The sequence below is a fragment of the Plasmodium chabaudi genome (genome assembly GCF_900002335.3).
Source record: "Plasmodium chabaudi chabaudi strain AS genome assembly, chromosome: 13".
Taxonomy (NCBI): Eukaryota; Apicomplexa; class Aconoidasida; order Haemosporida; family Plasmodiidae; genus Plasmodium; species Plasmodium chabaudi.
Window position 1 is genome coordinate 1908184 of NC_030113.2, and position 26759 is coordinate 1934942.

Below are 26759 nucleotides of genomic sequence, written 5' to 3' on the forward strand. Positions count from 1 at the left end.
AAATAATATATTGTTCTTTTGTCAAATAGTTATAGGTATGTATATACATGTGCGAAGATATATATTATGTGTATTATCTAAGATGGGAACATAAGTATTTTTTTTAATTTTCCCTTTTTCTCTATAATATTAAAATTTTTTATAATATCAACGACATCTTGTGTTAAATAATAATTATCAGATTTCTTCAAACTATTTTTCATCTTTTAAAAATCAAAATTTGTTTATTTTTAATTATTAAGTTGAATAAACTTATCGGAAATGTTTTTAAGAGTAGTTCATTTTTTTCATCTTTTCTTTTATAAAAGAAAAGTAATGGATATAATATTTCTTCGGCAAATATATATTACTTCATAAGTTTGTTTAAAAAATTTATATATTAAATAAATTATATATATTTATATATGGATAAGTAAAATAATTTATATTAAAAAAAAATGTTGGTATTATATACAAGTGCGCGAATTTTATATGAACATTATAAAGTGCAATTTTACAAATATTTTTTTATTCCCTTTTTACAATTATTAACATAATTATATGCATAAAATTTTATGGCAATATAATAATTACCCAAACATACATTATAACTTTTAAATAAACATTTTCAAATTATCAAATATGTTACTTATATTAAAAAAAAAATTAATTTAATTAATTATATAAATATATTCCATATTATAGGAAATTTTATTTTTCAAAAAAAAGGCCTACTCTCTTTTGTTTATAAATAATGGTATAGTTGTATAGGGGAAGCTAATATAACGTGTGTGAATTATTTATATATTTTTTTCTAATTTATTTCAACCTTCTTTTTAAGTCTGATATGTTTTTTTTTTATTTTATGAAAACCAAGGTATAGTAAGTGAAAATTGTTGTATGCATGTACGTGTAGACATTTATAATTTAAATCTATGTAACAAATTTACAAATTCTTTACAAAAAATAATAAAACAAATAAATATGTAATAATATGAAAATGTATGTTAAAAAAGCTGGTATTATTTCTTTATAATTTTGGGAAAAAATGTAAAATAGTCGGTACAAAAAAATATTATACTTTCTCAACCATACCTACCTATTCAAAAAATTCATACATAAATAATGGCTATAAAAATGTTAAGGTATTTTTTCAATTTATTTTAAATGGTGAAAAAATTGGTTAAGCGTTAAATGGTTTGTTTTGACTCTAAAAATGTGAGCCATATTTGGTACGGCATTTTTATTTTTGGATTATTTTACTAAAACTTTTGTGGCAATAAAAATTATGAACAAGCGCACGCATAAAGGCACACGAATAAGAGGCTTGTAAATGCTCTTTCCGATTTTTCATACAAGTTTGACTACAACAAGTAGTGGAAAATACTGGAATAGAACTTACATCCATACATGCACGTAGTGATTATCTACATTTTTGAAATTGATAATATAGTTAATATAAATATTCTTAAGAAAATGGTTAAATATATAGAGGACCACCCCCATGAAATTTGCCTACTTGTTAGTCTTGTATTTGTATTCATAGAAATGAATAAAACTCATAATAATTTTATATCAGTTTATTTATTGAGTTTCATTTCAGGTGTATGTTTTAATAAAATATGCAAATTTAATATTATGGATATAAAATCTGTAGACTTGTTTTTAAATAAAATTTTAGCCTATACATTGTGTATATCACTCATGATAACTTTTTCATTTTTAAAAAAAAAAAAAAAAAAAAAAGAGAAAGAAAAAAAAAATATAGCTAGCTGGCTAATAGACACAAAAAATAAAATTATATATAATGAAGAAAAAAAAAGTGTAATAAATAAACTATTAATTCAAAGCCGATTTTTGTATTTTGGTATTGCTTTTATATTTGGTATGGTTGGGACAATTGTTGGGGGTATAATATCATACTATATAATAAAAATAATATTTAATATAAATAATACGAAAAGTAAGGATACCTATTTGAAAAGAAGTGTGTGTTGTTTTATTTCGACCTACATAGGTGGGCATATTAATTTAATAGAAATTGCAGAATTATTAAAACTAAACAATTTAGAAAAAAATAGCATATTTATATTGGATGATTTTTTCACAAATTTATTTCTTATGATGTTGCCATTATTTAAGAAATATTCAAACTTATTGTCTTTTCCAAATGATAAAAATTTACAAAAATCGCTAGCTAGCCAAATCAAACAAAATAAAAAAAATAATGATATCCTAAATTCTCAGAGTCACAATGATGAAACAAGGAGACTTATATTATATGAACCCAAAGAAATAACATATGGCTCTTTTATATATAACAATGAAAATAACAATTTTGAAAAAAATCTAATAAAAAATATAAATAGCGAACACAATTTTGTATATAAAATGTTTAGAAAAATAATATATGACAGCTTGTCTATAATGTTCATAATAATTTTAACAGAACAAATATTAACCCATTATGAACTGTTACACAAAATTATTAATTTATACATGATAAATGTAGTAAAAATCAAAGCATTCCTTTTGTTTTCCATTACATTTATATATTTATTTTTTATAGATTATATAATTCAGACAGTAAGTGGTATCGCTAATTGCGATTGTAAAGGCAGTAAGCTAATCATATACACACAAAAAATAATAGAAATGATCCGTTATATATATTTTAGATCAATAGAGTATTATTCGACAGTTTTAAATTTTTTATTTATTTATTATTTATTTTTTTTGGGAATTTTAATTAATATAAATAGTTTATTTGCGATTTCCAAATCGTTGGCAGTATTAGTGATATCTATGTTAATTATCCATTTATTTTGCGTTTTTTTTTTATCATATATATATAATAATCTTTGTTCAAAAAATGAAAACACAGCTATTCATATTGATGAAATCTTATTAGCTATTAATGCAAATATTGGGGGTCCAACAACAGCTACTATTATGTCTGAATTGTTTAAAAGACATGATTTAACTTTTGTATCTACCTTATGGGGAATTATTGGCTATTTTATAGCAACAGACATATCAATGATTATCTACCAACGCCTATGAATGGAATTCAAATAGTTTATACAAATAAAAAAAAAATTATATTTTTCCTTGAAAAATTTACATAGTAGGAGAAAATAATTATAAATGGAAAAAATAGCCAAATGAAGAAAAAACATTTTTAAATGGTAAAAATAGCTAAACGAAGAAAAAACATTTTTAATTGGTAAAAATAGCTAAACGAAGAAAAAACATTTTTAATTGGTAAAAATAGCTAAATGTAGGAAAAATATGTACATTTTTATAAAAAAATAGTATAATATTATTAACTGTTCATAAAAAAGCGGAGAAAAAGGGAAAATTTATGTGTGCATTTATGTGCGTGTGCATAAAAAAAAAATAATATGTTGCCTAGTTAAATTGTTCTAACAACAACATAATATAGAAGATCAAATAAAAAAAAAATAATAAAATAAAAAAATTGTCAAATAAATATATAGTATTTGGCCATTTTTTGTAATAATTCAAAGTTCGAAAGACATATTTTAGTAACACCATGTTATGTAGTTATTTGTTATTTTAAGTTTGTATAAATATATTTATACATGTATATATATATTTATTTATTTACATAATTATTTTTGTTTATATATGTGTGTAGGAGGTAACATTTTGTGTTTTGTCTTTACACCTCCTTTCCAAAATTTCACGTATAACTTTAATAAGAACATTGTTTTTAAAGGCCACTATGTTGTAAATATATTTTTTTGTTGATTTTATTTTATTTCCTTTTGTTAAATATTGTTGTTTGGTAAAAACAGTATTAAAAAAATAAGGTAATTGTTTGATAAGCTTTATTATGAAACTTATTTTTACTTATTAAATAAATGCACACAAAAATATAAAATTATATTATGTGTATGGTTACGCTTTTTTGGTTATAGAAAATAAGTCTATAACCTCGAAATGTTTGTAATTGCATTTTATACCTATATATTATAAATATTTATTTTTCAAATGTATAATTAAATTTATTTTTTTTTATACACCAAATATTTTGTCTTAGCAGATTAACACCATTGAAGAATTTCATTTTTCTATTTTGAATATAAAATTTGTTATGTCCACCTAGATAGGTACATACATATAGAAATAGTATCATTGTTTATCTCCCCAGTTTTACACACATACTTATTTGTATTTCAAAATGAAAAAGAAGAAGAAGAGTGTTGATATGCACATTTGGAAGGACGCATTAAACGATTTCGAAGTGTCCCATAAAAATAAATATAGTTTAACACAAGATACAATACATGGGAGATTGAGACCTGAACCTGAAATTGTTGAGCATGTATTAGAAGAATTAGAAGATAAAATAAGACATTATTTTAATTTATATAAAAATGAAAAAGAGAAAAGAACAAGTTCTGAATCAAATAATTATTATTTACAAAAAGAAATATATAATGCATATGAAGCATTGGATAAGAATAATATATATACTAAAAAACTTGAAGACAAATTAGAAAATATAAAAGAAAATCAAAGTTCATTAATTGATACTGTTCGTAGAATAGATTTATTATATATACAGTTAGATACATTAGTGCAATCATTTGCTGGTGTGTGTACTCAAATAGCATCCGAAACAGCTGAAAATAGTGATAACATAAATAAAAAAAAAAAAACAATGAAAATGTTGTTAGATTATATATATCCATGTCGAACCCTTGATCCACGTATAAATTCTTTATATGGAATGTTATATTATCAATCAATTGGTTTACTAAAGGATGGTAAATTTATGAGTCCTCCTATACCTCCCATACCCCCTTTAGTTCCATCTGAAGATTTAAATGGTTGGTTACCTCCATCGGATCATGTTCCAAATCATGAAATTGAATATGCAAATAATGAGGATCCCTTTAAAAGTATGAACAGTGCAGAAAATAAAAACAGTTTTTCAGATTTAGTCAAAATGTACAAACAAGGAAATAACAATGATAGTTATGAAGAATTTTTTTCAAAATATATTAAAGAAGAACAAGATAAATTAGAAAGTAGCGAACATGTTCATACAATTTTAAGAGCAAATGGGGCTAACAGTAATATGAGTAGTGATAAAAATAATTTTTTAATTTCTCAAGATTTACAATCTTTTGAAATAAATATTACTAATTTAGAAATTAAATATTTAAATGGTAATCCTAAAATAATATGTGTAGTTAGATATGATAGTGAAAGTGCAATATCGGCAATACAAAATACCCAAAGAGTTACAAGACCTAAAGATCGAATGAGTATGACTTCAAATAGTGATTATATAACATTTAATATAAATAGTAGAGTAGGGTTAGATAAATTGCCAGAAAAAAAAACAGGTGATATACCAAGTTTTATGATAGATATTCATGATGTAAGTGGTAAAGTCTTAGTAGGTACCGCTAGATGTTCATTTATTAGCGAAAAGACATTAATAAATAATGCACCTTGGGATATATATTCAAGATTAAATAAATCAAAGCCAGAGATAATTGGAAAAGTTTATGTATCTGTATATCCAAAACCAGATAATTCTATTTTACCTGCAGAAATATTTAAAAATTTAAAAAAAAATAACAAAGGTACAAATATTACACATAAATTAAATGCACCAAAGGTTGCCCCGATTTTGAGAAATACTCATAACTCCAATATGGCAAATACTGGTGCCGATACGAAAATTGGATATAAAACAGTAAATGTTTTTCAAAAGAATGCTGTTTTAAGTAAGGCTATATATGAAAAGGATCAAGAAGCAATACCATCGTTGGAAAAGATCGAACCAAGCAGTAATAAGATAATTACATTGGGAAAGACTGGACCAAGCAGTAATAAGACAGCTGCATTGGGAAAACGTGGGCAAAAAGTTACTTTCAAACCTTATGTTTCTAAAAGCGACAAGAATGGTAAGATATTCGATATTATGAGTGGTACATGTGAAAGTATGTTTCCATTATTATTCTCTTTACGTAATTATCCACTAATTTAATTTTTCATGTTTTATTTTAGTTGAACCCGAGGAAAAGAAGCCGGCAGCGGAAGAAGCCAAAGGCAGTGATGACAAATCGAAGGTGGCTACTAAGGGAAGCGATCCAAAAAATACGAAGAACGAGAACGATAACCCAAGCAATGCGAACAACGAGAGTACCAAAACGAACTCGGTTATGAGTCGCATCAAACAATTGACGATGAAATTTGAAGCTTCTAAAAATAAGGCGGAAGGGAAGCAGAGCAGCACACCATTGAAAATGCCACTTAGTGTGAAGGCAAAAGAAAATAGCGATGAGAAGGCATTAGAAAAGAGCAAGCCCGTTGAAAAGGAACCCGGTGAAAAACAGACTGTTGAAAAGGAACCAGTTGAAAAAAGCAAAACTGTTGAGAAAAAACAAGCGCCAGTTATGAAAGACGGAGTAATGAAGGTTAAGTTGATGTCCTTGGGGAAGAAGCAGGTTCCAAAGAGCGGCAAAGTGGATGAAGTAAAGGAGGACAAAAAAGAGGAAGAGGCAAAGGATGACAAAAAAGTTGACGAAGTAAAGGAGGATAAAAAGGTTGACGAAGTTAAGGAGGAAGAAAAAGCACCGACTGGCGTAAAAAAAATACCTCCCGTAAATAAACTAAAGCCATCCCTTAAAATGAAAATCGGGCCCAATAAGGATAACTTAAAAAAGATACTCGCAAGTAAGCCAATTAACAAAGAGGGAATAGGAAAGGCTGGCCAAACTGAGCAAGGCGAAGTAAGTGAGAAAAAAGAGGAGGCCAAAGCAGTGGAAAAAGCAGAGGCTAAGGCAGTGGAAAAGGTAGAGACCAAGGCAGTGGAAAAGGTAGAGACCAAGGCAGTGGAAAAGGTAGAGACCAAGGCAGTGGAAAAAGCAGAGGCTAAGGCAGTGGAAAAGGTAGAAGCTAAGGCAATGGACAAAGATGCAATAAAAGCAAAAATGTTAACCATTTTGAAGGCGAAACAAAGCAAAGCTCCAATTCCACCAAAGGAAACACCATTACCTGCAAAAATTGGTGATGGCGCCCCGATTTTAAAAAAACCGATAATGAAACCATCACCACCTTTAAATGGATCACGTAAGTAGATTATGCCATTTTTTTGTACATGAACAGGGAAGGCTATTCAATCGGCTGCAGCATTTGATAAACAATTCTTTGAATTTTGAACACTTCCATCAGTGTTACTATTTATTATTTTTTTATAAATATGAAAAATATAATTATTATAACGATTTATTTATTTTTTTCCTTTTTGTAGAATCGAGTAATGACGATCCTGATCTCAAAAGCATTTTAGAAAAAGCCAAAAAAACAGCAGTATTTATTGACAAAAAAAAAGTACAAGTTAAATTACCAAAGAAGTTTGAAATGAAAAAAGCAATTAAAAAGTTTGTCCCAAAACTAGCGAATATTGATTAAGTAGATTGAAGACCCTTTTGAATTGTTCATAAATCGTTCGTTTTATTATTTTTTTTTGTAACCTTGTTTTATGTTGTGTGTTTGTTTATATTTTCTATATTTTTATTGTTTAACTTTTTTTGTATGTGAAAAATAAAAATTTTGATAAAACACCAAATATACCCTAATATAGTATTAAACATTTAATTTCGATAAAGACCCATTTTCAATGGTTACATAAAATAGCTATTGTTTGAAAAAAAAAAAAAATTAGTAGCTTGTTCATGAGATCTATTGTTCTATAAAAACATTTTCAAACATTTATTATGTATTTAAGTTGGTATATGGTTCCAATTTTTGCAACGATATTAGTAAAATAGTGCATATGCATTCATAATAAAAGTCAAGCCATTTAATTCTTTAACATTTCAACTATGAACATAGGAATGACAAAAAAAAATGAAATTTAATAGAAAAAGAAAATAGTGAGAGGGCATATAATTATTATAAATTTTATTTATTTTTTTCGAGGACATATTATTATCTAAATGGTGGATAAATAATATCTGGAGTTAGTTCAAAAAAAGGGAAGGAAGAGGAAAAACAAAGGGAAGAAATATTTATTTTTTAAATAAGCCCTTAAAGAAAGTACTGTATATATGTTCATCCTAAGATAGATAATTTTCAAAAAGTATAATACAAAAATAAAAGAAAAAAGTATATAAACAAAAACACAGGAAATAACATCATGAATTCAAATCAGGTATTTGTATTGACAATAATAGGAAAAGGGGATATACCAATATATGAAGCAGATTTATCTATAAACGGAAAAAAAGATATATCAGAACATCTATCTCAATTTATTATTCATCAATCATTAGATTCAGTAGATGAATTAGTATGGAGGAATAATAATATGTTTTTAAAAACTGTTGATTCTTTTAATAATTATAGTGTATCTGCTTATTGTACACCTGGACATATTAAATTATTATTATTATATAAAAATAAAAATGAATTAAACAGTTCTATAAATGCAAATATACATGTACCTTCAGATGATAATATTAAATCTTTTTTTGAAGTTGTTCATGAAAATTATATAAAAGTTTTACTAAATCCATTATATGAACCAAATGGAATTATAACAAGCTCATTGTTCGATCAGAATGTCCACTTAGCAGCGAAAAGCTTTTTGCACCAATGAGCGCCACAAGTAAAGGACAAAATGAAAAGAAACGAAGCAAAAAATGAAAATAATAACAGAATGAAGAGACAAACCACGTCAGCACCATCCCGGCTTCGTAACAACCGAAATTGTGTATAGAAAAAAAAACAGTTATAAACCGCTTCTGATTAACATGGATGATCTACACGCAATTAAATATGTTATTAAAAACATCTAAGGAAAAAAAGAAGGCTCGATCAATAGTTGAAAATATGTTTACTGTATCCATGTTTTCTCCCGAATTATTTAAAAAACATGACATATCATTACATATCATTTCAAATAAATTATTTTTTTCTTCTTGTGTATATGTAAAATCAAACTGATCAATATTCCATAAAGGGTTTGGGAAATTATTTTTAAATCTTTTAGTAAAAGTAATATTATTAGGATTAAGAAAATGAGCATAAAATAATGGAAAAATAGAAATTGGATTTAATTTATTTCCTTCAATAAAATTATTATCATTTTCTCCCCTATGAGTTGTATTATATTTATTTTTAAAATGAGAGACCCCATATTTTTGTAGCTTCTTCGCTAAAGTAATTAAGCTACAAAGATTGTAACTAAAAATGTGTAATATATATCTAATTTTGTATGAATTGGATCCAACATCTATTGATATATCTATAGGGTTTTCAATACATAATCTGTTATTATTTCGTTCATATTCAGTTCGCATATATCTAGGCATAACATGTCCTAGGCCTCTTATAACTGAGCATTTATCATTTAATGGATATTCTAAATTATAAAAATTAAAAAACTCAATAATTAAACATAATAAATTTGCATTATTATATGTTTTAGTATCGAAAGATATTGGATGAAGTTGCAAAAAATGTAAAACCATACAGCATAGCATAAATGAACCAATACCTCCACTATATGTGTCATTTAAACCTCTTGAATTTAAAAAAAATTTAATTATTATAACTAATGGTCTTAAATATATATATTCTTTTATTTTTTTTTTTACAAATTCAGTAGTTTCTCTTGATGATTCTTGATTTATACATATATCAACATTGACACCTGATTCATTGTCTGTATATTTTAATATTCTTACTTTTGCATCTTTTATAATCCTCATATTTCTACAAATATTTAATTTTATTAAAGCATAACCAATAACAGTTAACGTATCAAGATCACTTTGTTTCATATTCATAAAACATACATCTATGTCACTACCTGGTATAGATAAACCTGTGACAAAAGATCCAAATACTTCCATTCTACAATTTGGATAAATTGATTTAACAATTATTTCTAACTTTATTAACGATTTAAGTTTTAATAATTTTTCTTCTTTTGTTGGTGTTAACCATTCTAATAAATAATGAAATGCATATTCTAAATATCCTATCCAATTAAAATTATTATTTCCATTTTTTGTTATTACATCTGAAAATGTTTTTGTAAAATTTTCATTTGCAAAAAATATTTTCTTTTTATTATCATATCTTATTTTTAATCTATTAATCATATATTTATAATATTGTTTTTCTATTGATGTAAGTTTTTGATAATTTATTTTAAAATATTGTAACATATCTTTTTCATTTTCATTATTATTTCCTTCATTATGTGTTCTCCTCCATTTAGAGCCTTTCCCTTTCCAATGTTCTTCATCTCGTTTACGTTTGCTATTATGCCCACTCAATTTATTATTATCAAATCCTTCATCATTGCTTGTAGCTTCTCTATAAAACATTATTTTACTTCTGTTTTTGATAGAGGATGGAGATTTGTCTTTATTTAAGTTAGATAAATAATTAACAGACGATGAACCATCTGATGATGAAGATATAGAAGAACAGGAATGTATACTAATATTTGATTCTTCATCTTGTGAATTTATTGATACAAATTTGTTTTTATTTTTAGCTGATTTTTTTTTCTTTTTCTTAACATTATCATTATGTACATTGGGTTCAATATTTGGCATATCAATTGATTTTTTTTTTTCGTTTTTATTTTTATCAATATTTTCTGGATTATCGACTAGAGAAATTACAGTATCCGGTTCTTTCATTGGCTTAGCCACCCTATCTGGCCTTTCTCTATTTTTCTTCAAAATTTTATGAACCTCCAATTTGGCCTCCTTCACACTCTCTGGCTCTTCTTCATTGTAAAGAAAATAATACAAATCATCCATTTATTAATTTAATAAATTTGTACATAAAAAAAAAACAAAAAAAAAGTATTCACTAAACAAATGCGTAAATAGTATTTCAAAAACTTAAGACATATCATATGCTACTGAATTATATGCATATGCCCATACGTTTACTAAAGTATATCCATAGTTAAAGCAAACGCATATTTATTATTTCTTTGTTTCACACTTTTATATATTTTTATTTTATTATATTTTTTCCCTTTTAACTTAACATTTTAAATGAGAAAAACTATTTTTAATTAATTTATAAGCATATAAAAAAATTGGAAAAAAAATAATATATATTTATCCATATGTATATAATAATTAATAGAAAATAAATAAAGAATTTCTCTTTTTTTTGACAATTGTTAAGCGTGATAATTTTTAGTATGCAGTTTATTATCCACTTTAAAAAGGAATAAAAAAAAAAATAATTAATAAAAAAAAAATAAAATACAATATGAATTAGCTATATGCATATTCAAAAGTATAGAAAAAATATGAACATGTCATAAAAAATAGCTAATATTATTTGGAAAATTAACAAAAAATGAAAAAAAATATGTCAGGTCAGAACATTTCATAGATAAAATAAATCAAACAAATAAAGTTCATATTGTATATGCATATTTGGATAATCACACATGCACTATTGTGAAGGTAAAAAAAAAAAAAAAAAAAAAAAACGAACAAAAAGCTAGATTATATAAAACGCTAGTTATAGTCCAATCTTGAAGAAGAAATAAAATGGGGGTAAAATTCATTGTAGAGCATATGGATGATCTTGAAGAATGGTGCATACTTGAATATATGCATATTTGTGAAATTGTAAAAGATGAAAATATAATATTTACAAAATTTAAAGATAATTTTAAAGATATATCAAAAGTATATGAGCCAAAATGTTATGAAAAATCTATAGGTGATTTAAAAAATGAATTTGAATGGAATAAAATATGCTTATTAGATATGAAAGCAAAAGATGTATTAACATGTAAGGATAAAAATGAAATTGGCTTTTTATTATTTGGTGGTATATTGGGAAATGTGCCATCAAATGATAGAACATCAGAATTAAGAAAATTCGAATTTCCTATATCAAGAAATTTAGGAAGTGTGCAAATGACTACTAACACTGCTGTATTAGTTTGTCATATTATTTTAAATGATCAAGTTGAATTAGAAAATATTCCTTTTGTTGATAATCCCGATATTACACTTAAAAATGATAAAGAATCCATGATGTTGCCATTTCGTTTTGTTTCCAAATATTATTATACAAAATGTGAAAACGATAAAAACATTCCAATTTTACCAAACAATTTTAAGGACTATTTAATAAAATTAGGTGATCAGCAATATAATGATCTTGATTCTTTTTTTTAAAAAAAAAATTATTTGTTTATAAAATGTATATAGCCAAGTTATGCTTGAAAATGTGTGCATATATTTTTTTTCTATTTTTTTTCATCATAGTTATTCTTCCTTTACACACATCTTGTACAAATACTCAATTTCGTACTTGTATACAGATTCGTCATTTGTTATGTCAGGTGTTTCTAAAACAATTGGAATGTTTTTGAAATACTTTGATGTCATAATATATTTAAATGTATCTAGTGTTAACTTTCCTTTTCCAATATTTTCATGTCTATCTAATCCACTTCCTAAATCCGATTTTGAATCATTTAAATGTACAGCTTTTAAATATTTTGAATCTACAATGTTGTGAAAATTATTCATAACTTCTTCAAATTTTTCATATGTTTTTATATCATAGCCTGCTGCAAATGTATGGCATGTATCTAAACAAACACCTATTCTTTCTTTGTCATCAACTTGAGATATTATATCACGTAAATGTTCAAATTTTGAACCGACTGAATTTTTTTGTCCTGCTGAATTTTCTAAAACTATAATAACATTTGATGTTTCTTTATGGGCTCTATTTATACAATCAGCAATATTTTTTATTCCTTGTTCTGTTGAACACATTCCTACTGTTGAACCTGGATGAAAATTATATAATTTAATATTTAATTGTTCACACCTTTTTATATCATCTACAAATGATAAGTATGATTTTTCTCGTTTTTCTTTATCAGGGTTTGCTAAATTTATAAGATATGATCCATGTGGTAAAATTAAATTTTTATCAAAATTATATTTTTTACAATTTTCATCAAACTGTTTTATATTTTCTTCAGTTAATGGTGGGCTTTCCCATTTCCTTTGATTTTTCAAAAATAATGCAAATGCTAATCCTGATACATTAAATGAATTTATTGGAGCATTTTGGACTCCCCCTGAAGCTGATATATGTGCACCTAAATAAACATTTGTACTTTTTGCATATTCTATAATTTTATTATAATCTTCCCATCGTTTTTCAATACTTTTAGGTATACTAGGATATGTTATATTAACACTTTTATTTGTTTCAGATTTCGTTTTTACCTTTTCTTTTGTCTTATTATTTTTATCAATTTTTTTTTTCTGAACAGTTGTTTCATTTTTTATACTTTCTTTATTACTATCCTGCTTTATTTTTTCATCACATTCTTCATCTTTTTCCTCCTTTTTGAGATTCAAAAAATTTCTAATATCTTGGGTATTATTTACTGAACTTTTTTTTTCATTTTTTATACCGGCTTTATTTTCTTTTACCATTTTGGTCATATATTTATTTTGGTGTATTTTATTGTAATAGTTTAGACTTATTGTAAAGTTTTTTTTTTCGTTCCTTTCTATGCCCCACTTTTTTATAGCTATTTTTTTATGTCCTAGTTTTTTCTGTTCACAGACGGATGAAAATTTGGAATAAATAGGTTTATTTGCTCCTAAATAATATATATAATTTATGGGGTTGTTTGAAAAGGCGCTATTTCTTTCTCTTATAGTTTGATGCCTATGCGAAAGGGCTGTAATTATATTATTTTTAGCAATATTAATTAGTAACATATACAGCAAAAAGTGAAAAACAAAGCGGCAACAATGGCTGGGCATTTATTTTTGATAAAAAATTATGAACATGGTCATCAAAAAAAAAAAAAAAAAAAAAATAATAAAAAAAAGCTAGTCACAATAATAAAAGTAATCCAGTTTAATAACCCTTGCGAGAGTGAATGTAAAAAGGAAAAACTAAAAAGAGAGACTTAAAAATGGCGAAAAATTAGCGAAAAAAATAATTATGCAATTTGATATGTAAATAAGTATATATGCACATATTCTGTAGGGAACATTCTTTCACCCTTTCATATGACGCATACTTTAAAAAAAATATAATTAAAAAATAAATAAAAAAGAAAAAAAAATACATTGAAAATACCAAAAGATATAATTATAAGAATGTATTACATATACAAATATAGTGCCGAATACCTCCAAAAATGGATATCAAATGAAAATACAAAAAATCTTACGCTTCAATTTAAAGCATATTTTTTTATGCACACGACATAAAAAAAAGGGGTTTATAAAAAAAAATTAATAGCTATTTGTGAGCAGAAAAAGTCTTTGTTTTCCATTTTTTCCATTTTTCAAAAATGAAGAAATACTGAATGTGTAAAATGGATAATTGGGTAACGAATTTTTATAAGCTAAGAAGTTGGAAAATAGCATATAAGCTGCTGTACATGCATTAGGTTTCAAATATATGTTGAATAGTCTATATATATACCAATACAACATGCATTGAGTAAACATTTATACAAAAACAATATTGTTGGAAGTAAAAGGTTGAAAAAAACTTTTTAAATCCTAATTCAAAAAAGAAAGAATATACAAACTTATAGGTAAGCTTTACAGAATGCTTACATTTATTCATATTGCAAAACTAAAAAATAAATAAAAAATAAATAAAAAAAAAAATCATATCTTTATTATTCATTGAGATAAATAGAATTTTTCAAATCGTCGTTCTCCTTTTTAATATCTTTTTTCTCTTGAAGCATCATTTCTGCTTTTTTTACAACTTTTCCAATTTTGAGCATATCACTTAAAACTTCATTTTTATTTAAAATATATGGTTTTAGTTTTTCTTTCATAATTAATTTAACGTTATTAAATGATTTTAAATCCCTTTTATCGACAAAGGATATAGATATACCTTTTCTGTTAGCTCTAGCGGTTCTACCTACTCTATGAATATATTGAATAGTATCATTGGGAAAATCAAAATTAATTACAAATGCAACTTTAGGAATATCAATACCTCTACTTATAATATCAGTAGCTACTAAAATTTTACATAATCCATTTTTAAATTTTAATAAAGATGACATACGTTTTCTTTGGTCTTTAGATGAATGTATAGACTCTATGGAAAAGCTACCTAACTCATTTAATACAGTATATATAAGTTCACATTTATAACTATTCGCTGTAAATATAATTCCTGATAAGTCTGATAATTTATTTTTTAATATATATACTAAATAAGTCATTTGAGCTATTGTATCTATATATATATATCTTTGATCTAAATTTTTAACTGGTTTTTGTTTTTTATTTGCATTTACTAAAACTAATTTATCATTAGGAAATGCTTTAGTTAATAAATTTATTGAATCTGTGATTGTTGAACTAAAAAATAAAGTTCGTCGTGGTTCTCCAAAAACATCTTTGGGTATATTATTTAAAATAATTTTTAATTTATCTTCAAAACTTTTTTGTAAAAGTAAATCTGCTTCATCTAATACTAAAAATTTTAATCTTTTAAAACAATTCTTTACATCTATACAATCATCTATTATATCACTAACTCTACCTGGAGTACCAACAACTATATGTGGTTTGCTCAAAATACTTCTTCTTTGATCAATTAAAGAAAAGCCACCAATACATGATAATATTTTTATTCCTATTTTATTTCCATATAATTGAAATTGCTCTACTATTTGAAAAACTAATTCACGTGTTGGTAATAATATTAATCCAAAAATTGCATAAAAATTTTTATTTAATTCTTGTAACATACTCCAACAATAACAAATAGTTTTGCCTGTACCTGTTTCAGAAGATCCTATAACATTTTTCCCTTCAATTATTAAAGGTAAACATAATTTTTGAATTTTTGTTGGTTTTAATATTTGCACGCTTTTACTTATTTTTATTAACCAATCATCAACACCTAAGTCTTCAAAACTTACAGGTCCAGTCGTATCACTAGAACTATCACTTGTCTCATCACTATCAATTTCATCTTCTTTTTCATTTCTTTTTTTATTTTCTAAAAACTTTTTATTTAAATATTTTATTATATAATATCGTCGATATCGTTTTCGAAACCCCAAGGGGAGTCTCCTTTTTTGTATCTTACGTGTCCTCATTATAATATGTTTAAATAATAAGAAACAAATAAATATGACTTGAAAAATAAAAAATTAACATGAATTATATGTTTAAAAACATCGTTATCATTTATAATATTTTTCTTGAAAAAAAAATAAAATATTCATTGTTTAGCCAAATATATAATCTGTTCATAACTTTTTTCAACTTGCACTTATTATTATATACAATTGTGTATTAAACTGCATTTGATTAATTTGTTAGTATAACTTTTCAAAAGATAAGACAATATTTATAAATATTTATTTTGTTAAGTATTTTTTTCCTTTTTCATTCTTTTTTTTATAAACTTCAAAAAATATAGACGCGTTGTATATACTATAACTTTTGTTGGGTATTAAAAAATGTGCCATAAATATTTCAAATATTTTCATCCCCCAAATAATAAAAAATATATATATAAACAACCAAACAAGGGAATAAAAATAAGTAGAAATTTCCAAAATAAACTACATATTTTTGTTATTTTGAATTATTATTTGAATTCTCCATTTTGCTTGCATAAATAAATAGTTGCTAAATTGTAGGTATTACAAAAATACGAATTAAAAAATTATAAATATATAATAAAAATTATGAAAAAGCAATAAATTTTTGGTCCTGTTAAAAAATAAATATATGACTGCGTCCTGTCAATATAACAAATTACATGAACAAGCAATATTTTTTTTAATAATTAAACTGTAAAAAATGGCAAAATATAGTGACAAAATAAAATGAAAAAATAAAATGACAAAATGGCAATTACATTAAATTTTTTTATACTAAAAGAAAAGCAAAAAAAGGGGAAATGAAAAAATATTTTATAAATAACATCAGGAAAAGTGCCTTATAAATTGTATAGCACATATTATAGCCTTCAGCAAATAATATAGCAATATGTAATAATATTAATTTATTTATCAGCATTACCAGCATTACCAGCATTATCAGCATTGCCAACATTATCAACATTTGTACCTTAGCCCACATATATGTAATTATGCTATATTTAAAAAATTCGTATTTTTTTCACTAAATTTATGATGATTATGAGAAGGAACTACATATATATTTTTTATTAACAAAGTAGTAAATCTGCATGACTATACAGCGCTATTATACATTTTTATTATACAAAAATATTATGTACAAGTCATACAAAAAAATTAGTATATTCATAAACATGTGAATGACATATTTTTTTAAAGATTAGCTACCTTATATTTTTATCATATATATTAACATATTTTTTTTTTTTTTTTTTGGAAAAAAAATGGAAGTTTTATAGAGAAAATATGCAAGAATAACGTATTTTATAGGTTTATCATATTCCAATTAGCAGTTAAATAGGTATATTATTATATATGTATACACTTTTATGTAATTATAATATTGTTTGTAAAGGTTTGTGAATATTAATTAGATCAGCAAATATCGAGTTGATAATTTTACTAATCAGAAAACAAAACGAAAAAACAGCTTCCCTATATCTTGTGGGATAATCATTTTGAAGGGAGTATATATTTGTGCGTTTCATGTATGGGTATTATTTCGCTTGTTCTAGTGAAATATAAAAACGAAGAACGATATATAGATCGAAAACAAAATTAAAAAGTATAGACTAAAAGAAAGTGGGCTACGAAATATATGTACATGAAAATTCAAGTTTGTATTTTCTTTGATATAAATAGTTGATAATTCATATTAAAAATTGTGCACATATTGTTTCATTTCAAAATAAAATAATTGATTTCAAAAAAATGGCAATTAGAGTTCAGTTTGAAAATTCAAATGAAGTTGGTGTTTTTTCACGACTAACTAATTCATATGGTCTTATTGCTTTGGGTGGGTCAGAAAATTTTTCCAGTGTTTTTGAAGCAGAGTTGTCACAACATATTCCAATAGTTTATGCAACAATTGGAGGTACAAGAGTTATAGGTCGAGTATGTGTAGGTAACCGAAAGGGACTACTAGTTTCAAGTATATGTACAGATCAGGAATTATTACATTTAAGAAATTCTTTACCTGACGATGTTAAGATAAAAAGAGTAGAAGAAAGATTATCAGCTTTAGGAAATTGTATAACATGTAATGATTATGTCGGTTTAATACATACAGATATTGATAGAGAAACGGAAGAGATAGTACAAGATGTATTAGATATAGAAGTATTTAGAACATCTATAGCTGGTAATTTATTAGTAGGTACATATTCCTATTTTACAAATAATGGTGGTTTATTACATGCTATGACAACTTCTCAAGAAATTGAAGAATTATCAGAACTTTTACAAATACCATTAATTACTGGAACAATAAATAGAGGTAGTGACCTTATCGGATCAGGACTAGTTGCAAATGATTGGTCTGCATTTTGCGGTATGGACACTACAGCAATTGAATTGAATATTATAGAAAAAATTTTTAAACTTAACAATATAGAAGATACAAATATTGAAGACACCTTTAAATATAAATCCTCAATTGTTCAAACAATGATATAACTAATTATTTGTCCTTTCAAAAGCATTTATTTTATTTAAAAATACAAACAAATGACAATAACGAACTACAAACTGTTTTTACTTTTTTTTAAATCATTTTATTTATTAGTATGAAGAGTTTGGAGGAATGTTGCAATATCTTCTTCCTTATACAGATAAAAAAATATGCACACATATTGTAATTATTTCTTCAGTATTAATTTTTTAATATTAAATATTTTTATTATGTGCATGCATTTATTTTTTTGGTCAAACAAAAGATAAATGAAAAGTAGTAGCAATAGAATAAAATGATTGCCTTGCAAATTTTAGTTACAAATATTTTATCTGAATATATACCAAGCCACATTTCCTTTCTATAAGTATATGTCGTTTCTTTTTTTAATTCGTTCCTTAATTTATCATTATTTTTTTTTTTTTTCTTATGTACATATTTTTTATTTTCTCTTTTTTAATTCAGTTTATTAATACGAATTATTTGCAGCGCATATATATATGTTTTTAATTTTAATTTTTGAGAAACGCATATATTTTTCCTTTAAGCGTTAATCTATGACTTAAAAGTTGGATCATTCAATGTCTGATCGTTTATTATTTCCTATTTTCGTTTTATTTCATTTTATTATTTTAATTCTTTCCTGTTATGTTTGCCTATCTTTACACGTACTCACAAAAATGCTAATTTACATTTCCCAATTTATTTATTCATTGTTATTCATATTTGAATTATCCATTTCATGCCCTTTTATTTGTCTATGTGTTTTAGGTATAACAAACAGTTGAAAAAAAAAAAACATAAATTAAAAATGTACTCATAAAAAAGTACTAATTAAATTTATTTATCCTTAATAATTTTATATTAAACAAAAATATTATTTCTTTATATCATAAATATATTAATTTTAATTATATCACTGAACAAAAAAATAAAAAAAAAAAATAAAAAAAAAAAATACACAAACTATTATATTAAGCAACTCTACAAGAATATATTTCTCAAAATAAATCAGTGACTATGTTCTTATGCATATAAAACGAATATATATATGTGTATATTTATTTTACACACATTAAATTAATGAATTATCAAAATTGACTAGCGATTTATGTAGGCAACAAAATTTCAATAATGTATGACATGTACATGTAAATTTGTATATTTTTATGTACGCGTACATGTATTTTAATATACTTTTTTTGGTATATTAATTTTGAGTAAAGATAGCAATAACTTCCTGACCGCTAACAGTGAAAGTCTCCTGGTGAAATTTATTTTGTAATTTTTCCATTTGGTCTACCGTGTTTATAATATTTATACTTCTTCTCAAACATTTATGTATATATTCTGTTTCTTTGATCATATTGTTTTTAAATGTTTCATTTTGAATAAAAATATGCATTAGGACAGGTGAATTTTGTGATAGAGCTAGCTTTTTTCTCATTTTTTGTATATTATTACATATTTCTCTAGCATTTTCCATATTATTTAATTGTTCATCAGCAGTAAAATCCATAAGTATAGTAATTGAATTTTCACTAATTGCTTCAATATTTTCAAGATTTAAATTATGTTTCATATTTATAATAATATCATCATCTTCTAATAATATATTATCTATTATAATTTTTTTATTTTGTTCATAATTTTTTATATCTTCTGTGCTCATATTTTTAATTTTGTTTTGAATATTTTTTAAATTAGCTCCTAATTTTGTTCCTAATTTTTTATAATTTGGTATTACACTAAAGGTAAGACAACTAGTATCAGTAGAGTATTCAATATTTAATATATTTAATTCTTCTTTTATATAATTTGCAATTTTATCAAAATTATCAAAAAAGCTATTTTCTCGGTGCAATATTTTGACTGATTTCAATGGTCGTTTATTAGGGCACTTTCTTTTTTCTCTTAATATTCTTCCTAAAACAATTACAGTTTTCATTTTTTCAATTAAATCAATTATTTCGTATCTTATAGTGTAGTTATCATCTACTTGTGGAAGCATATGGAAATGGACACTCTTGCTTTGATCTTCTTCGGTTTGGCTAGGTTGGTCATCTGATGATAGAACTAAGTTCGATCCTTGAACCTGTTGTAACATTTTATAAATATATTCGGAAATAAAAGGGGTAAAGGGTGACATCATCAAAGTAAATAAATAAAGAGTTTTATAAGTTGTGTTTAAAGACATAAGACAATTTCGTTCATCAATAACTCCTCTCATTCTATCTCTATTTAATCGTATATACCAATTTGTTAAATTTTCAATAAAATCCAAAAGTTTTGGAAGAACATTATATAATTTATATTGTTTCATTTCAATATGAACCAATTTTATTAAATTTTGAATACTTGAAAATATCCATTGATCCATTATATTATCATTATTATCATATATATATTTATTAGAAAATGTAAAAGTAGTTTTATAAGATGTTTCATATCTTGTAACTTCTTGAGAGAAAAAACGAAAACTATGATAAAACGGCAAAATAAAACTTTTAACAATTTCATTAACTCCCTTTTCTTGAAATTTTAAATTTTCTGCACGTACTGCTACTGAATTAATTAGATATAAACGTAAACTATCTGCTCCATATTTATTTAATATATATATTGGGTCGGGATAATTTTTTAATCTCTTACTCATTTTTTTACCATCAGATGCTAATATTAAACCGTTACAAATTAAATTTTTAAATGGTGCCTTATCAAAAAGTAATGTACTAATAACTAGCAAAGTATAGAACCAACCTCTTGTTTGATCTAACCCTTCTGCAATAAAATCAGCTGGAAATATTTTATTAAAACTTTCCATTGGGACTTTGGAGATATCGATTTCGGAATTGGCATTGTCGGAGCAATAAAATGGGAAGTGCACCTTAGCATATGGCATAGAACCACTCTCAAACCAACAATCAAAAACTTCAGATATTCTTTTTAATTTTGGATAATTTTTACCTCTAGGATCATCAATAGTTATATGATCAATATTATGTCTATGTAAATCAGTGATATTAGTAACACCACTAAGTTTTTCTAATTGTTTTATACTTTCTATGCAAATTATTTGCTCCATCTTTTCATCTGTCCATATTGGAATTGGGGTTCCCCAATATCTATTCCTACTTATACACCAATCTTTAGCATCTTTAATCCAATTATGGAATTTTTTTTCCTTAACATGCGCAGGTATCCAATATGTTGTATCATTATTTTTAACTAACCTATCAGTATAATTATTAACTCTTACAAACCATGCAGGTATAGCTCTATAAATTAATGGCGTATCACTTCTCCAACAAAAAGGATATGAATGGACAATCATATTATTACTTAACAATCTATTTTGTTCCTTTAATATTTTCTTAATTACAATATCAGCATCTTTAATATACATATTTTCAACTTCTTTTACTTCGCTTGTAAAATAACCATTTGAATCTAAAGGATCAATGAATATCGATTTTTCTGGATCTATAATTTTATTTTTTTCACAAACTCGAAAATCATCTTCACCATAAGATGGAGCACAATGCACAATTCCAGTACCAACCGTATTTGTTACAAATTCATCACATAATATTTTATATGCATTTTCTTTAAAATTATATTTATCATAAAAAGTATTAAATAATGGTTTATATTTTAAACCTTTTAAATATTTACCTTTGAATCTATTAAGTAAACATAAATTTTCAACTTTGAATTTTAATTCCTTTATTACCCATTCCATTCTACATTCTGCAAATATAAATATTCTATTATTTTCTTTATTTAAAATTCTTAAATAAATGAAATTTTCATTTACACATAGAGCTAAATTTGATGGGAGAGTCCAAGGGGTTGTTGTCCATGCAATTATTTCTGTAACCTTGTTAGATGCATCTGATGTGGGTTCAGAAAAATCTTCTCGTTTTTTATTTTCATCCATATTAGATGTGTTTAGTTCATTTGATTTAACACGAGAAAAATATGGGTCATATAATTTTTCATACTTTTTAAAAAAATCGACTTCGTCTTTTTTTTCATTCGATGCATCTAACTCTTTTTGAATCTCAACAGATTCTGGAATAATAGGAAAAGTTTGTAAAAGTATAAATCCTACAATAACACTTGGATCAGAAACATCTTTATAATTTAAATTTAATTCAAAATTTGATATAGGTGTATTACATTTACATGAATATGGCATAACTTTAAATGATTTATAAATATAATTTTTTTTATATAATTGACTAAAGATCCACCAAACACTTTCCATAAAATTTTTATCCATAGTTTTATAATCATTTTCAAAGTCAATCCATCTTCCAATTCTTTCAACGGTATTTACCCATTCATTAGAATATTTTAAAACTATACTTCTACATTTTTCATTATATACATCTATTCCCATTTTTAATATATCTTCTTTCTTGTTAATATTATTTTCTTTCTCTATTTCATATTCAACAGGTAATCCATGACAATCCCAACCAAATCGTCTTTCTACTGAATATCCAGATTGATAAAAATATCTAGTTACACAATCTTTTATTATTCCTGCTAATAAATGCCCATAATGTGGTAATCCAGTAGCAAATGGTGGTCCATCATAAAAAATGTATGGCTTTCTATTTTTTGATAACTTATTAGATAATTCAAATGCATTTATATTTTTCCAATATTTTAAAACCTTTTCTTCTTCTTCAACAATATTTGGATTATCCGGTACAGATTCAAATGTGGTCTTGCTTGCCATTTCGTTATTTTTGTTTTCTTTTGACAAACTAATTTTGTGTGTGTTTCCTGGATATTCTTGTCCTATTTTCCCAATGATGGTATGAATTTTTTTTTTTTTTTTTTCGCCAAAAATATTCTGAACTGTACATATATTATTTTCCTTTTTTTTTATTTCAATTTTTACGCTAGCTATTTCGCTTTTTAACGTTTTGAACTTTCTGATAAACTGGCCTTTTTGTTTAATCCTTTTTAGGAACATAAAAAATTAGCACTATTTATTTGTTGCAATAATTCGTTATTGCAAATTTGAAAAAAGAATACGCCGATATTTCACAAATTAATATATCTAATGAATGTGAATAATAGGAATGGTCATATAGCTAGCTGAAAACACACGCATTGGCTAATTATCCGTAAATATGATTAAGCACATGCTTGGTTATTTCAAAGCCTTACAAAATGGGTAGTACTATATAAATATATACGACACAACGAGTGTAGGTATATAGATTTGTAATTAAACTAAAATTGTTTCAATAACTTCCTATGAATATATATGAAAATACATATATATGATATTTAATTAGTAAAATTTACAAATAAGTATGTTAAATAACATTTTCGATACTCTATAATTTAATTATATTTTTTTCCTTTGCAAAAAAATCTTTTTTTATATTAAAATTTAGTATGAATATAAGAAAAAAATCGGAAAAATATAATATGAAAAATGAATAATACATATATATTTATAAATGTAGTGCCATATTATGTTCATAAAATATTTGTGAAAATGCAATTTTTTTGGGGGGCTAATATTATTATATATATAAGTTGAAGCACCAAATATTATAAATGGTAGAATATGAGTTTCGCATAAAATATTCCTTACATATTGAAATATATAATATTCTATATCTGATATACTTTTTTTTTTATTTTTATATCCATTCTAAATGTTTATTATTTTTTTTTATTAGCAAATGTAATTGGCACATTTGTAAAAGCTTGTTTATAGGATTGCTGTTTTTTTTTTGTTGTAAATAAGTGTCAAAATAATAAAATAAAGAATGTTATATGTATATATTCATATAGAAAATTTATCAAATTGTGTATAATAATTTTTTTAAACAATATCCCACAATAATTTGATATAAACATATATATATAAACTATATGAATATATAATAAATACCTATGTATTAAAAAAATGAAAACAATAAAATTAGTAGGCTTTGTTCTTACATTTTTAAGTACATTTTTAGCAAAAAGATTGTCCGTAACCAATAGTCTGGTATGTCCAAGGAAAGCAAAAACAAAAATGAAAAAAATAAAAAAAATTGGGTGTAAGCACAATTGCATCCCTACTAGTTATATTTGCTCGATTTTTCGGTGATTTTTTTTTTTTTGTTTATAGAACTTTGTAAATAATGCTCCAAAACAACTTCAAAGACGATCACCACAAAAATTAAGAGCAACAGGTAATTTAATCTATTCCATTATATGACTTTTTTAAAAGCAAACAATATTATATGCATGTATGAATTATATGCACATATGTGTGCACTGCCTTATGTTATACATTTTCCTGATTTAATTTCACAACAGAATATAAGCTAGATAATAGAACTATTAGGGGCCCACTTTCGCCAATAAATGAATATATTTTAATACAAAAGAATGATGCCCACGATACAACCGAAGCGGGAGTCTTTATTGGGGATACAGTAAATTATGAACAAGAACATAAATAATATGTATGTGCATGTATAATAATTTTTTTTATTACTAAATTTTTGTATTTATTATTTTTTTAGCTTAAAAAAAATCAATATGTTGGAAAAGTTTTAGCTGTTGGAACAGGAGTTGTTAACCCCAAAAATGGGTAAGCAAAAAAATATGAAATATACTTATTACGCACATTGGCTGAGTTTTTAAAAATTAAAGAAAATTTTAAAAATAGTATACTTAATTGAATGTGCGAAAATAATATTTTTTGTTTTTTTTTGTGTGATAATATTTTTCTTTGTAAATTTTAAGAGAAATAGAAAAATGTTGTAAAAAAAAGACAAACAAATATGCACAAGAAATAATTTACTAGTTATTTTCTTAACTGTTCATAATTTTATGACAATTTTTTTTAAAATTAATTTCTTAACTTTTGGCTTTTAGTCAACGTGTGCCTATAGACGTTCAAATTGGCGATTTAGTAATTTTTAACCCAAGTGATGGAAATAAGGTAATAAAATTCTGAAAATTGTAGAACAATAATATTTCATCATATGTGAATAAAATAAGCGAACTAGCCAAAATGTGTAAAATAAATTTTATTTTTTTTTTTACTAATATTTGTTCATATTTCATTATTATAATTACAGTTGAAATATAATGATAAGGATTGTTTATTAATATCAAACGAAGAAATATTGGGAAAAATAAATGACTCATCCATGGAGGTAAACCCAGAAAATATAACACCATTTTATGATCGTATATTAATAAAATTAGTAAATCAAAATATAAATTCTGACTCGTTAATAATTATGCCTGAATCACAAAATAGCGAGAAGTCCTGTGATGGTTTAGTTGTAGCTACTGGAAGTGGAAATTATGATGAACATAATAATAAAATACCATTGGATATACGCATAAATGATTACATTAAATTTTCTCCTTTTTCAAATGAAAGTTGTGAATTTACTTATAAAAATGAAAAATATACTTTTGTAAAAGCTAGATATATCATGGCAAAATATTAAAGAAGACAGGTAAAACACAAAAAAATATGACTGTGCAGGAATTATAATATATTACTTGTAAATAATAAATGTCATATGTTTAAATTATTTTTAATTTGTTTAAAACGTTTTAGTAACGGAAAAAATGATTATTAATTGTTTCAAAATTTTTAATTAATATATATATGGGAATGTGTATGCCCATATATTGGCTTTTAGCATTTGAAATAAAAAATGCGACAAAATTTATTGATTGGTAAATTTTGATTTAATACGGTAGATTATGATAAATATCGAAGCCACACATTTGTTTATTTTTATATTATTATGTCTATATATTTATTTTTTTAATTTTTTAATATTCGTTTTTTATGAATGGAATAGTTTCCTAATTTTCCAAATCATTTTAAACATTTTTTTTACAATTTTATTAAAACTTAAGAAACAAAATAAAAATCATATTCGAAAAGTTTTCGTTTTATTTCTTGGCTGACTCAAATAATTACATGAACTTAAAAAGTGTAATTTATTCGTGTATGTTATATAAAGCCAAGTAAGAAAGTGGTAAATTATATTTTAAGCCAAAAAATGAACAAAAATAAAAAAATAGAACAAGCATATGATTTAATTTGTTATGTTAACG

At 24.6% G+C, this 26759-nt stretch overlaps 10 protein-coding genes across 10 annotated transcripts; 6 read left to right on the plus strand and 4 right to left on the minus strand.

Annotated features, from left to right (window-relative positions):
* Window positions 1-1389: 1389 nt before the first annotated feature.
* PCHAS_1351500 (conserved protein, unknown function) lies at window positions 1390-3042 on the plus strand (the record flags this gene model as incomplete). Its single annotated transcript, XM_736420.2, has 1 exon — window positions 1390-3042. The coding sequence occupies one exon, from the start codon at window positions 1390-1392 to the stop codon at window positions 3040-3042; it is 1653 nt and encodes a 550-aa protein (XP_741513.2).
* Window positions 3043-4186: 1144 nt separating this feature from the next.
* Window positions 4187-7437, plus strand: PCHAS_1351600 (conserved protein, unknown function; the record flags this gene model as incomplete). The annotated part of the gene is made up of 3 exons (XM_016799397.1): window positions 4187-5927; window positions 6031-7095; window positions 7277-7437. The coding sequence occupies 3 exons, from the start codon at window positions 4187-4189 to the stop codon at window positions 7435-7437; spliced, it is 2967 nt and encodes a 988-aa protein (XP_016654692.1).
* A 727-nt stretch (window positions 7438-8164) lies between these two features.
* PCHAS_1351700 (trafficking protein particle complex subunit 2, putative) lies at window positions 8165-8626 on the plus strand (the record flags this gene model as incomplete). The annotated part of the gene is made up of 1 exon (XM_737425.2): window positions 8165-8626. The coding sequence occupies one exon, from the start codon at window positions 8165-8167 to the stop codon at window positions 8624-8626; it is 462 nt and encodes a 153-aa protein (XP_742518.2).
* A 163-nt stretch (window positions 8627-8789) lies between these two features.
* PCHAS_1351800 (nucleotidyltransferase, putative) lies at window positions 8790-10808 on the minus strand (the record flags this gene model as incomplete). Its single annotated transcript, XM_737424.2, has 1 exon — window positions 8790-10808. One exon carries the CDS (start codon window positions 10806-10808, stop codon window positions 8790-8792), a length of 2019 nt encoding a protein of 672 aa, XP_742517.2.
* Window positions 10809-11561: 753 nt separating this feature from the next.
* PCHAS_1351900 (SAM-dependent RNA methyltransferase, putative) lies at window positions 11562-12200 on the plus strand (the record flags this gene model as incomplete). The annotated part of the gene is made up of 1 exon (XM_729215.2): window positions 11562-12200. The coding sequence occupies one exon, from the start codon at window positions 11562-11564 to the stop codon at window positions 12198-12200; it is 639 nt and encodes a 212-aa protein (XP_734308.2).
* Window positions 12201-12290: 90 nt separating this feature from the next.
* PCHAS_1352000 (DNA-(apurinic or apyrimidinic site) lyase 1, putative) lies at window positions 12291-13820 on the minus strand (the record flags this gene model as incomplete). The annotated part of the gene is made up of 1 exon (XM_736010.2): window positions 12291-13820. The coding sequence occupies one exon, from the start codon at window positions 13818-13820 to the stop codon at window positions 12291-12293; it is 1530 nt and encodes a 509-aa protein (XP_741103.2).
* An 875-nt stretch (window positions 13821-14695) lies between these two features.
* Window positions 14696-16144, minus strand: PCHAS_1352100 (ATP-dependent RNA helicase DBP8, putative; the record flags this gene model as incomplete). The annotated part of the gene is made up of 1 exon (XM_733234.2): window positions 14696-16144. The coding sequence occupies one exon, from the start codon at window positions 16142-16144 to the stop codon at window positions 14696-14698; it is 1449 nt and encodes a 482-aa protein (XP_738327.2).
* A 1764-nt stretch (window positions 16145-17908) lies between these two features.
* Window positions 17909-18652, plus strand: PCHAS_1352200 (eukaryotic translation initiation factor 6, putative; the record flags this gene model as incomplete). Its single annotated transcript, XM_737549.1, has 1 exon — window positions 17909-18652. The coding sequence occupies one exon, from the start codon at window positions 17909-17911 to the stop codon at window positions 18650-18652; it is 744 nt and encodes a 247-aa protein (XP_742642.1).
* Window positions 18653-19857: 1205 nt separating this feature from the next.
* On the minus strand, window positions 19858-23637 carry PCHAS_1352300 (isoleucine--tRNA ligase, putative; the record flags this gene model as incomplete). The annotated part of the gene is made up of 1 exon (XM_733164.2): window positions 19858-23637. One exon carries the CDS (start codon window positions 23635-23637, stop codon window positions 19858-19860), a length of 3780 nt encoding a protein of 1259 aa, XP_738257.2.
* A 951-nt stretch (window positions 23638-24588) lies between these two features.
* Window positions 24589-26137, plus strand: PCHAS_1352400 (20 kDa chaperonin, putative; the record flags this gene model as incomplete). The annotated part of the gene is made up of 6 exons (XM_016799399.1): window positions 24589-24672; window positions 24796-24859; window positions 24987-25105; window positions 25196-25263; window positions 25551-25617; window positions 25757-26137. The coding sequence occupies 6 exons, from the start codon at window positions 24589-24591 to the stop codon at window positions 26135-26137; spliced, it is 783 nt and encodes a 260-aa protein (XP_016654693.1).
* Window positions 26138-26759: the final 622 nt, after the last annotated feature.